Source organism: Rhinatrema bivittatum, chromosome 17, assembly GCF_901001135.1.
Source record: "Rhinatrema bivittatum chromosome 17, aRhiBiv1.1, whole genome shotgun sequence".
In the NCBI taxonomy this organism is placed as follows: Eukaryota; Metazoa; Chordata; class Amphibia; order Gymnophiona; family Rhinatrematidae; genus Rhinatrema; species Rhinatrema bivittatum.
The window spans coordinates 62458019-62471154 of record NC_042631.1 but is presented as its reverse complement, the minus strand read 5'-3'; the positions used below and the strand labels follow the sequence as shown (position 1 = coordinate 62471154).

At 48.0% G+C, this 13136-nt stretch overlaps 1 protein-coding gene across 5 annotated transcripts in view; it reads left to right on the top strand.

The window, feature by feature from the left end:
• The window catches only part of PPP6R3 (protein phosphatase 6 regulatory subunit 3), a 1439644-nt gene extending 1427172 nt beyond the window's left edge, over nucleotides 1–12472 (top strand). For all 5 annotated transcript variants that reach the window (XM_029582701.1, XM_029582702.1, XM_029582698.1 and 2 more), the window contains 2 exons: nucleotides 4329–4430; nucleotides 10758–12472. In XM_029582701.1, coding sequence (XP_029438561.1) covers nucleotides 4329–4430; nucleotides 10758–10809 — 154 coding nt within the window. In that variant the 3' untranslated portion in view covers nucleotides 10810–12472. The remainder of the gene's footprint in view (nucleotides 1–4328; nucleotides 4431–10757) is intronic.
• Nucleotides 12473–13136: the final 664 nt, after the last annotated feature.

Below are 13136 nucleotides of genomic sequence, written 5' to 3'. Positions count from 1 at the left end.
AATGATGCAGTGTCTGAAGGTACCATCTTTCTTGCCCATGAAGAAAAACCCTGCCCCGGCCAGTAATGATGATGGCCAAATGAACCCACACTCCAAACTTTCTTTTATGTATTCTGACTTGGCAGGTATACTCTGCCTCATGGAGGTATCTTGCCTGGGAGGAGATCGATGGAGCAGTCGAAAGACTGGTGAGGTGGTAATATTTCTGCCTGCTTTTTACTAAATATGTCTACGAACTCTGCATAATGGATCAGAAGCCCAAGGGGCATGGGAATGGAGACTTGGAACACCTGGATTGAAGGTTTGATGCTGAGTAAGCAGTATTGCTGGCAATGAAGGCCCCAACGAATGATCTAAGGGAATGCCAATCGATGGTTGGATTATGTTGCATTAACCAGAGTAAGCCCAAGATGCTAGGATTTATGGCCTTCGATAACACAAAAAAATGTAAGTATCTCTTGGTGCAGTACCCCAATTCGAACTGTGAGGGGAGTAGTGTTTTGAGATACTTGGCCTGGCAGTGACTCCAATTAATAAATTTTAGCATGTGTGTGTGCTCTGTTACTATGAACAGGTGCCCTCCTACAGGTACTTTCAGAGAATAAGTCCAGTCTAAGTTTCGTTTTCCCAGAGTTTACGTCACTGTCTGCTGACATGTGCTGGCTATCAGTCCACTAGGTGTAGTTTGTGTTGGCTATTCTTACACTCCCCATACACTAAGATTGTGACAGGAATTTCCAAGGCAGTCACCGATAGTTGGTACTGTTGTACCAGGGCCTTGTCAATGAAATTACCTCCAGCACCCGAATCCTGGAAGGCTTCAGTATGATCTTACGTGGACTGCAAACAGTCCACGTAAGAGATCTTGGAGCTATCTTAGACAATCGTCTCAACCTTAAAACATTCATTAACCAAACCACCAAAGATTGCTTCTACAAATTACATATTCTGAAAAGAATTAAACCACTTTTTCACGCTCAGGACTTTAGAACTATATTGCAAGCAATAATCTTTTCCAAACTAGATTATTGCAACTCATTGCTACTAGGCCTCCCAGCTTCCTATACCAAACCCCTACAAATGGTTCAGAACTCTGCAGCCAGAGTCCTTACAAATTCCAGGAAAATGGACCATATCTCCCCTATCCTCAAAAACCTCCATTGGTTACCAATCCACTATAGAATCATGTACAAATCCATCAACATCATATTCAAGACCATTAACCAACACACGCATCTCGATCTACAAATACCATTCAAAAAATACACCTCCACCAGACCCATCAGGGAATACTACAAAGAGTCACTCCAAATTCCAAAAGCCAAAACCTTCCAACATAAAGCCTTGAGTCTCAGAGCCTTCTCGTCAGCTGGTCCAGCGTTGTGGAACTCCATCCCTCCTGATTTGAGACGGGAGCCATGCGCTCTAACATTTAAGAAAAGACTTAAAACTTGGCTTTTTAAAAAAGCATTTCCAAGCCTTGAATAAAACCCTTAATCATCTTCATAAACTTGTTTACAATAACTGGATCTAATCAAGAATCCACCTACCATAAACTTATACTCATCTTTACCTGCTGAGGACTATCGTCTTTACCTGCTGAGTATTATCATATCATTACCTTGCACTACTGTGTCTTATTTATTTATTCTCTTGGTTACTCACTACCGTTTCATTTTATTATCATATCTTTCCAGGCACTACTGTGTCTTATTTATTCCCTTGATCACTTATTTTACCGTCTCTCTTATTTATGTACCATCACATGTATCCACATAGGCTTATTTATTTACTCTACTATACTATTTCATTAATTGGAAGAAATGTATATATTGCATTGTTCAATTTTCCCCCTATTCCAGCTCCAAGTTAATTTTCCCTGTTTTATTGTAACTTTCTCACACACGGTATTGATACACTGTATTTAAAGTTTCACAGTTTATTGGGAATATACGTTACGCTATGCTTTACACACATTGTTAATTGTAAACCGGGTTGATGTGATATCTGTCATGAAACTCGGTATAACAAAAATAATAAATAAATAAATAAATAAATCTTCCATGGTATCGGTGAGAAGAGTCACTGGGACTAGAATCTGTGGAGAGAGAGGAAAACAGCCTAGGGTTGTCTCCCCAACCAACCCTAGGCTTGGTAGTTTCCGCCTTCTTGGGACAGCAGATTATGTAATGCCCTGAATTCCTGCAACAAAGGCACAAATTATGGGCTCTTCTCCTCTGTTTTTCCTCTGTGATTAGTCGAGCACTCCCAAGCTCCATAGGTTCTTCTGCATGCCAGGAGCGAGACTGCTTCTTTGGTTGTGACCACCATAGGGCGCAGGAAGTTTGGGGCAAGTTTGAACTGCCAATGATAGGAGTCCTTCTCTTTGGCCCACTCCTGCTACTGTAGGTCTATTTTGATCACTAATGCTATGAGATTCTCCAATCTAGTTACAGGTGTTGTGTCCTACAAGCTCATCTTTGCTATGTTCTGCAAGCCCTTGCCAGAATATAGCCAAAAGACTCTCGTCATTCCAGTTTGGTTCTGACCTAGATGGCATAATCCATCTTGGTGGCAGTTCCTTGTTTGAGGCAAAAGAGTTCAGAGGCTGCCGAGGTATAACATCCAGATTTATTGAAGATGTACCTGAAGTGTACAAGGAAGTCTTCCAAGTTCCTCATCAAGGTGTCATTGCACTCTCAGAGCGGCAAGGTCTAAGCTAGGGCAAAACCTGGCAACAAGACAAGATAAAGGTAATCTTCATTTGATCATTGGTGAAACTGGAGGCCTGCAGCTCGAAGCGCATAAGGCATTGGTTTAAAAAACCCTGGCATGCCTGATGTGGAATGGGCACCGAAGCCTGGACCAGAGGTAGTGGTGGTGGTGGGGCAGGGGGAGTTGATGCCGTAGGTTTAGCCCTTGGGTTCAGGGGCAGGCAGGACTTAGGCGAGATCCCAATGAGCAAGGAGTGTCCTGAGATATACAAGGTTGGGGCAGGTAGCATTCAGTCAAATACGGAATTCTAGGTAAATGTTGAGGCAGACAGAATTCTGGCAAGGTCAAGAACTAGCGAGAGTCAAGCACGAGGGATCATCTGAACGGGAAGGGAGAGGCAAGGAGGAGTAGAAGGCTAGGAAGAAGTTAAGCTAGGCGGAGCAAGAAGCAAAGGCAAGCAGGCGTGAGGAAGGAAGGCAAGGCTTGGTCCAAGGCAAAGTCAAGGTCGTATTGGGTGAGCAAGGACAGTCAGAAGAAGGAGCAAAGACAGAAACAGCAACATGAACTGCAGCAAGGCAGGAGGACCTGTTACTGAGGTACTGGCTGGGAGCGCGGCAGGGCTTTAAATACCCCACCGTGCTGATGTCATTACTGGGTAATGCGAGAAAACTTCCCGCCATGGGACCTAGAAAAGGAAGGCAGATAAGCACACACGCATCTAAGAGGATGTGCAACCCAATTGGTCATGACAGCGTCTTGGCTTCAAGAATCCTGATGGTGTCCCTGAGTGAGTTGGCTGGTTACGGGACCGTCCCACGACTGACCCACTGTTATACTAGAACAGCTTCACCATTATAACTGTTTGTTCTTATCTGCTTTATTTATGTTCATTCTAAAGCATGAGATTTTTCTCCAAAGAAGTGTCACAATTGCAAGTTACCTCACAAAAATGTTACATACAGAGAGTGATCCTCTACAAAGTAATTTGGAATAGTAGTAATGATGCTTTGGGCATTCCAGGTAGAAAATTATTCTGCCCAGAGTAGTAGTGCACTGCTACCCATGCAACTCTGATGCAGTAAATGAGATAAAAGACTTTCAGAAAATATCAACTGGAAGTAGCACGTGCTTTCTCAGTATCCTGCGCCAGTTGTCATTCTGTGATTTTCCTTATGGAGCTCTATGGGACATGTGCCAGGGTAAATGATACTATGCCAGTTTGTAAGCTTTTGAGACTGTGACATCTACCTACATTTCATTTTCTATTTTTTTGCTGACTTTGGCTTCAGAGTGTTGAAGTGCTATTGGTATGTACAGAGCTTGGTGCCCGTATATGTAATCTTTCAGCTCTTTGCAATTGAATGTTACCATTATACAGTCAATGGTTATTCCCATTCTTTGAGTAGGTATTTGTCATCTGTGGGATTTTCTTCCAGACTAATGGATGTGCACAAAGGCCATGTGCTTCTTTACCATATTCGCATCATTAATTCGTGCAATCCACCTGCATGTTGTTATAATCTGTCCATCTCTTTCACTCCTTCCTGCGCCTGCATGAAATCATCTGTTTAGCTCAGACAAGAAACTAATATTTATGTCACTTCTTCCTTTAGTGAGGAAAGAAAATTATCTACCTCTCAAGATGTTTCTTGTAAATATATGGTGGAAAACACTACTCCTGCATCCCAGCCTTCCAGCACCAGCCGTGAAGAGCAGTAAGTGCTACTCTCTCACATGAGATGGGATGTGATTCTGTATCTGATATTCTCCATAGTGCTTGGAGCTGGCTATGGTGCGCCCTCCAAAGGATGAAGTGCCTCTCGGGTTTATTTTATGGGGGACAAGAGGCACAACTATGGAGAGCATAAGGCGTGAATCCCTTTCCCACACACTGCTTCCTTCTCTGTGACCTGAGATTTTTCTCCTAATGAACCACAGCTCTGTAGCCCTTTGGTTTTGACAGCAGGTGGCACCCTCTCCTAGGGAATGAGTCTGAATATATTCACAGTGTTATGGACATTTTGTAAAATTTAGAGATTAGAAACAGAATTTACCATGGCCTGTTAAGAGTTCTCTGGGGCTTCCCTATCTTCAATTGTATATTCCCTGTACGTACCAGGATCAGTCCAGACAGTGGGTTATGTCCTCCGTCCAGCAGATGGAGTCAGAACAGAGTTTGAGAGCATCAGCATATAGAGCAGTGCACCCTCTGCTGGAGCTCAGTATCTTTCTGACTCCAGCAGATAAGAGTGGGGGGAACCAGTAGCTCCCCCAGAGTGACAGGGCTCTATCTTTTGTTTCCCATTTCTTCTCTCTTTTTCTTCAGTTTGTCCCTGTCTTTTCTTCAGGCATTTTGGATCTGTAAAGTTTAAAAAAAAAAAAGGTTTCAATTTTTGAGGAGGCGTGTTTCTTTTGCTCTGCCTTCTCTTTACTGTGCCTCTCTCCTCTACCGTTTGGGGTAAGTGGAAGGTTTTGTCTTTTTCTCTCCACAGGCATTTTCTTCCTTCTGTTTGTGGTGCCCCGTGGATGCCGGTGGTGCCGGCCGCTCCACGTGTCGTCGGTGGGTCCCGCGGCCCGTAGGCTCTGCCCGCGGGTGTTTGCGCTGCTGCACGAGGGAAGCCCCCCGGCGTCTCTGGACCCCTTTGGCGGGTTGTGTAGGCCATTCCAGCCCCCTCGCGACACTAGCTCGTTGCTCAGGCCCCCCCCCCCCCCCCAAGGCATTTTTACCCGGAGCTCCCATGCCGCAGCCGTCGAGGTGTGAGGCCTGCGGCGAGCCGGGGACCCAATTTACGAGGGAGGGGCTATGCGATCGGTGCCTCCCCGAGGGGGAAGGCACCCTGCAGTCTTCTGGCACGCTTTCGGACCTCCCTTCTCCTCAGCCCGGGCAGCGCGGGCCGGCCACATCGCCGCCATTGGCGGGAACGGCGGCTATCTTAGATGGGCAGTGTGAGGCGGACAGGTTCCCAGATGGGGAAAGGATGTTTCATGATGGCTCTCACCAGAATTTGCCCCTTGAGGGGGTTTTGCCCGACCAGGGGTCTCAGGAAGGTCCCTCCCCAGGGATTCCAGTCAGCTCTTCGTTCTTCTCGCCTGATTTTATACTGTTGATGCATAGGGCTTATTTACAGGGTATGGGAGAGCCAGGGTGGTCTCCCTTGGGGCCCCCTCCCCCCAAGGCTCCCAGAATTTCTGGTGTTCCTACTAGTTCGCCAGATATGCTTGGGTCTGTCCCGGGTACCTCCTCCGTGCCACCCCGGCGTACCACGGGGGCGGCTTCGCCAGCAGGAGGCGACTCCCCAGACCCCCCGGAAGCGCACCCGGATGGACAGACGGAGGGGGACGCTCCTCGGGCTCTACGTATCTTTCAAAAGGAAGAGCTGGATGAGCTCATCCACCATATTATTCAGGAGCTAGACCTCGATCCACCGCCGGACCCTCCGGTCCCTGTGGCTCCAGCCGTCGCTACGTCCTCTCGGAAAGGGGACCCAGTTCTTGCCGCGCTTCGACCTAGGGCGAGGGCTTTCCCCATCCACGAGTCTTTTCTCCAGCTCCTCATCAGGGAGTGGGACACGCCCGAGGCGTCCTTGAAGGTCACCCGTGCCATGGAAAAATACCCGCTGCCAGAGGATTTCTTGGATCTTATCAAGGTGCCCAAGGTGGATTCAGCGGTGTCGGCAGTGACCAAGAGGACGACCATCCTGGTCACGGGTGGAACGGCCCTGCGGGATACACAGGGTCGTAAACTGGAAACTTTCCTCAAGCGAGTTTTTGAAGTCTCCGCCCTAGGGATGCGTGCCGTAATGTGCAGTTCGCTTGCACAGAGGGCCAGTTTGCTCTGGGTTCAACAACTCCTCACATCTCAGGAGTTTCCCCCCGAGGAAGCCGTCCAGGCGGACCGCCTGGAATCTGCCATAGCGTACGGGGCGGATGCCTTGTATGATCTCTTTCGCGTAATGGCGCGGTCCATGGTATCGGTGGTAGCAGCCCGACGGCTCTTGTGGCTTCGGAACTGGGCGGCGGATGCTTCCTCCAAGTCGAGCCTTGGCTCCCTCCCCTTTCGAGGCAAGTTTCTCTTTGGGGAGGACCTGGATCAGATCATCAAGTCATTGGGGGAAAATTCGGTACATCGGCTTCCTGAAGATAGACAGCGTTCCTTCCGGTCCTTTCCTTCAGGTAGAACCAGGGCCAGGGCACAGCGGCGCTACAGGTCTTACCGGCAGCCTGATCCTCGGACACAACCGGCCAAGTCCCAGCCCTGGTCTCGTTCCTTTCATGGGTGGAGGCCCACGCGAGAGGGTTCAGGGCAGGGGAATCCGCCCGCAAAGTCAGCTCAATGATGCCAAAGGAGCCCACTCCTCACCTCCCCGCATCGGGGGCCGACTCACGGAATTCTATGAGGAGTGGGCAGATATTTCCATGGACCAGTGGGTGCTGGACACCATAAGGGACGGTTACGCCTTGGAGTTTGTCCGCCCGCCGAGGGACAGGTTCATTTTCTCCCCCTGCGGTTCGGATCTCAAGAGGATGGCGGTTCAACAAACGCTAGACCGGCTGCAGGAAATAGGGGCCATAGTCCCCGTCCCCTTCGGCGAGGTGGGCTTGGGCCATTATTCCATTTACTTCGTCGTTCCCAAAAAGGACGGTTCCTTTCGGCCCATCCTAGATTTGAAGGAGGTAAACAAATCCCTGAGGTTCAGCCGGTTCCGCATGGAAACTCTTCGGTCAGTGATTGCCGCAGTGCACAAGGGAGAGTTCCTCGCCTCCCTGGACCTGTCGGAAGCGTACTTGCACATCCCCATCCTTCCGGCTCACCGGCGGTATCTCCGCTTCAAGATTCTCGGCCAGCACTTCCAATTCAAGGCTCTACCCTTCGGCTTGGCGACCGCACCTCGGACCTTCACAAAGATCATGGTGGTGGTGGCGGCGGCCCTTCGCAAGGAGGGTATTTGAGTGCATCCCTATCTGGACGACTGGCTGATTCGTGCGAAGTCCTTCACACAAGGTCAGACCTCAGTGGCCAGGGTCGTACAAGTCCTGCGCTCACTGGGCTGGGTGGTGAACCTCTCCAAGAGTTCCCTCGTGCCCTCGTAACACCTGGACTTCTTGGGAGCGAGCTTCGATACCCGGCTAGGCATGGTGTTTCTCCGCCCGGACAAGGCCCAAGCCTTGAGGGAGCACGTGCGTCGGTTTTCTGCTTTGTCGGAACCCACCGCCTGGAATTATCTGCAGCTCCTGGGAGTGATGGCCTCCACCATCGACATGGTACCCTGGGCGTTTGCACACCTGCGGCCATTGCAGGCGTCTCTTCTATCCCGTTGGAAACCAGTCTCGCAGGAGTATCAGGTGATTCTGCCTCTCCCGCCATCTGCCAGGGAAAGTCTGGATTGGTGGCTGGTCCCCTCGCATCTGGCTCGCGGAGTCTCGCTCGAGGTGCCCAATTGGGTGGTGGTGACCACCGATGCCAGCCTCGTGGGATGGGGCGCCGTCTGCGAATGAAGCGCCACGCAGGGGACTTAGACACCAGCAGAGGCAAAGTGGCCGATCAATCGACTAGAATCAAGGGCAGTGCGCCTAGCTCTTCAGCGTTTTCTCCCCTTGGTGCGACACAGAGAGGTAAGGATTCTCTCGGACAATGCCACCACCGTGGCCTACATCAATCGGCAAGGGGGGACAAGAAGCAAACATGTCTCCCTCGAGTCAACACCCCTGATGGAGTGGGCGGAGAGCAATCTCGTCCAGATCGCGGCCTCTCACATCGCCGGAGTGGACAACATTCAGGCAGACTACCTGAGTCGTCAACAGCTGGACCCCGGAGAGTGGGCTCTCTCCGACGAGGCAATGCATCTCATCGTCCGCCGTTGGGGGACTCCATGCCTCGACCTGATGGCGACCTTCCTCAACGCTAAGGCTCCGCGCTTCTTCAGTCGCAGTTGATCTGACGGCCCTTCCGTGGCCGTCAGATCAACTGCTCTATGTTTTTCCTCCTTGGCCTCTGGTAGGAAAGGCTCTCCGCAGGCTGGAACATCATCGAGGGACCGTAATTCTCGTTGCCCCGGAGTGGCCCCGTCGGCCATGGTTCGCAGATCTGCTTCAGATGACGGTGGACGGTCCGCTTCGCCTGGCTCATCTTTCGCGCCTTCTACACCAAGGGCCGGTATTTTTCGAGCAGGCAGAACTCTTTTGTCTTGCGGCTTGGCTTTTGAACAGCGCCGCCTCCGCTGCAGAGGCTACCCGGAGACAGTGATCTCAACTATGCTGCGGTCCCGTAAGACTTCCACCTCCGTTGCCTATGTTCGAGTCTGGAAGGTCTTCGAAGCTTGGTGTTCCGACCGCGGGACCCGAACCATGGAGGCGACTGTCCCGATGATTCTTCAATTCCTACAGGATGATCTGGATAAGGGTCTCGCCTATAATTCGCTCCGCGTCCAGGTGGCAGCTTTGAACGTCTTGGTGCAGAAGGACTGCTCTCTTCCTTTCCAGCCGGATATCACACGTTTTCTGAAGGGTGCCAAACACCTACGGCCACCGGTCAGGGACCCTTTCCCTTCCTGGAGCCTCAACTTGGTGCTGCGGACTCTGTCGGGCTCACCGTTTGAGCCACTTCGAGGGTCCACCATCAAGGACCTGGCCCTCAAGACGGTTTTTCTTGTAGCCATCTGTTCTGCTCGCCGTATATCAGAGCTACAAGCCTTGTCCTGCAGGGACCCGTATCTTCGATTCTCCGACTTGGGAGTTTCCCTTCGTACGGTGCCATCCTTCCTCCCGAAGGTGGTGTCGTCCTTCCATCTGAATCAGACGGTGGAACTCCCAGCATTCGCTCCAGAGGAACCAAGGTCTCTTCGTCAAATGGACGTCAAGCGTGCCCTGCTCCGCTACCTGGAGGTTACAAATGACTTCCGGGTATCCGATCATTTGTTCTCTGGTCAGGCCCGAAAAGAGGATCTCCGGCATCAAAGACAACCATTGCGCGCTGGATAAAGGACGCCATTTCATCGGCTTACATTGGAGCGGGGTGGGACCCGCCTCGCGGCATTTCAGCTCACTCTTTGCGCTCACAAGCAGCGTCCTGGGCGGAAACTCGCTCCGTCTCTTCACAGGAAATTTGCCGTGCGGTGACATGGAAGTCGTTGCACACCTTTTCCAGACATTATCGGCTACACCTGGCACCGCAAACCACGGGTCACTTTGGCGATCAGGTACTCCGAGCAGGTCTCTCAGGATCCCACCCGAATTAGGGAAGCTTGGGTACATCCCACTGTCTGGACTCATCCTGGTACATACAGGGAAAAGAAAATTATTCCTTACCTGCTAATTTTCGTTCCTGTAGTACCATGGATCAGACCAGACGCCCACTGCTCGGGGTTTTTCGGTTCCTGCTCGGATTCTTCCGTGTAGCTGTCATCCTGTCTTTCCATTTTTTCTTATTGATGTTCACAGCTCCTCACAAGTTGGCTGTTTTGTGGCCTCGTTGGCCGTTTCTAGTTCTATCTTTGTCTGTTTCTTTATGGTTACGGATTTTTGATCCAAAATGTTGCTTGCTCTTTTTGGGCTTTGCTATTCGTTATACTGAGCTCCAGCAGAGGGTGCACTGGTCTATATGGTGACGCCCTCAAACTCTGCTCTGACTCCATCTGCTGGACGGGGGACATAACCCACTGTCTGGACTGATCCATGGTACTACAGGAACGAAAATTAGCAGGTAAGGAATAATTTTCTTATCTTACCTAGTATGTTCTGCTGTTTCTTACCTCTAACAGGTTATCATCACAATGTATACATGTTAATCAGATGCCAACGCCATGTTATTGACTATGTCCATTTGAGTCTTACGTGATGAATTTCTGTTTGTACTTATTGTTTTTTTATGTTCTCTTGTAAAATTGTATTCCATTAAATCGCAAGAGTAAAAAAGAAAAAAACAGAATTTACAGCTACACTAATTGTATCTTTTCCAGTGTTGGTTTCCATGTTAGTTCAAGAGCTGAGCAGTTACATGCTGCTATCAATTTGACTTGTATTTTCTCTGCTCTCATTCCTTTCAGGTTTGATGAGGAGATTATGATAGGAGAGGCTTCTGTTAATGGCCCTATGTGATATGTGCTTTCTTTTGCTGTTTGCTGAAGACTACCGAGTAATACCCAGGGACTTCTCAAGATTCTGCTCCCAAGCCTTTGAAGCCAGTTACTTCTGCACTAATTGCCCAGGGATCCAAACCAGCAGCCTTTCTATTCTGCATTTTAAGACATTGTACAGAAACTCCCAACATCTATAAATATTGCACATTTACAAATACCACAAATTTTTGTGTCTATTTATATTGCATTGTTCTAAAGAGCATGGTCCATGGAAGTAGATCCTGTCATTCAAGTAATAAGAGTAATGATACTAGACTAATATTACTAGTTTTTCTAACACATATCAATACAAGCATGCCACATGCAGTTAGTGTGACCAAAGTATTTTGCTGGTTTCTGATACCTCTCACCTTCTACAAGATTCCAGGGGGTTGTTAGGTTTCTTCCAAGCTGGCACTTGTGGGATTGAAGTGCCTTGTTAGAAATGCTCTTTTGGTGGTTTTAGCTTACAGAACTGTTCAGCATTTTTAAGCAGGTTTTAACTGATTGTTTTCATAATTTTTTAAAACAGATCAAAACTGTAAGTCTTTTGGTAGAGATTCTAAATATGGATTGTGTAGCCCCGTTTGATATCTAATCCCATAGTCTATAGGTGACGGACATTAGAACATTGCTCTCTCATATGTGCTTTTTGAGTCCTCTGACTTCTTTACCCAAGGCAACTTGTAACCCCACTATTGCAGGATGCAATCCATAGCTTCTTACTCAGAGGACAGACATGCCAACCCCATTTCCATAAGCATTCTGTGCTTTTTTCCTGGAAGAGTATGCCCTGGGCACATTATTTGAAACACTGCTGTGAAATGTTTTGCATTGGTAAGTTTGAAGCCAATGTGCACTTTTTGTAATTGTTTTGTGTGTGTGTGTGTATATATATATATAGACACACACACACACACACACACACATGCATATATATATATATATATATGCACATATATACTGTGTATGTATATATATATATACATATAAGAAATTGTATAACTTATTTTTGCTCTCATTTGTTCAGAATCCCAAAACTGCCTTCTGAAAACAACTAAAGCAATATGTGACTCTAACACTTGCACTCATAAATGTAAACATGCTCTCTGCCAGAGCATTTGTATTGTTCATTTGACAGCCTTTGTTTTCCTGGCCCACATTTAAGAATCAGGAGACTCCAAATAGTGGCAAGTCATTTTTCTCTGAAGGAGTGTGCCTAATCATTGCATTAACAATGGAAATAAACACATCTTACCTGCCTCAGCCCCATGTGCTTTATCTGCACTTCTTCCTGGTGTTGTAGCTCTTCACAGCAGGTAGATGGAGAGCAGAGAAGCATCTCTCACAGTATTAAGAGGTATTTGCTGCTGACAAGATCTTACTTGTAGCAAAGTCACTTAAAAAGAGTCACTGCACATCTGTTTTTACTGTTACTGTGCTTTGTCAAATGTGATATGACATGCTAGGCTTCTGCATCCTGTAACACACAGGGCCTCCCTGGGCTTACTGCTCTGTCATGTGCAGTATCACACAGGGAGCATCCATGCTCTTAATTCTCTGTCAAGCACAATATTCTATTGCAGTCCTCCATGCCCTTACTGCTGTTTCTATAGCTATTTAGCATCCAGAATCGTGATTTAACCTAATGCATATATTTTATATAAAACCGATCTATCATTGTTGGGTAAAAATATAATATTTATTATGTTCTTTTTGCAAAGAAAATAACGTTTTGTTCTTTACTGTTGAAAATTTGGTGTAACACAGCACTTCCATGCATGTTTACAAACAGGCTCTAAGTTTGTACCTGAGGCACTGGAGGGTTAAGTGACTTGCCCAAGGTCACATGGAGCAGCAGTGGGAGAAGCAGAATTTGAATCCTGGCTTCCCTGATGCTCAGCCCGCTGCTTCTCCAATTTAGTCAAATTTTCTGCTAAACCTGTGACTCTTAAGTTTTAAACTTATGGACTTAAGTTTATTTGCCTAGATTTAGAGTCCTAAGTTAGGTACTTAATGCTGAAAATTGGTGCTAAGCATCCAGATTTGCTTCTATGCCCTAACTCTGCCCCTGTAGGATACTACAACTAGGAGGCTATATTTAGGAAGCTGACCCTAGGTACCTAACTCTCAAACAGGCCAATGCAATGAGCAGCACATAAAAATGTGCATCCAAACTAGGCATCCATTTTTTTAACACATGCACAGCCATGTTTCCTGGGTGCCTGATATAATATGTAAATGAGCTGCTGTGCTAAAAAAGACACACTAGGGATAAATTGTGCATCCCTAGCCCGTCCATGGCAT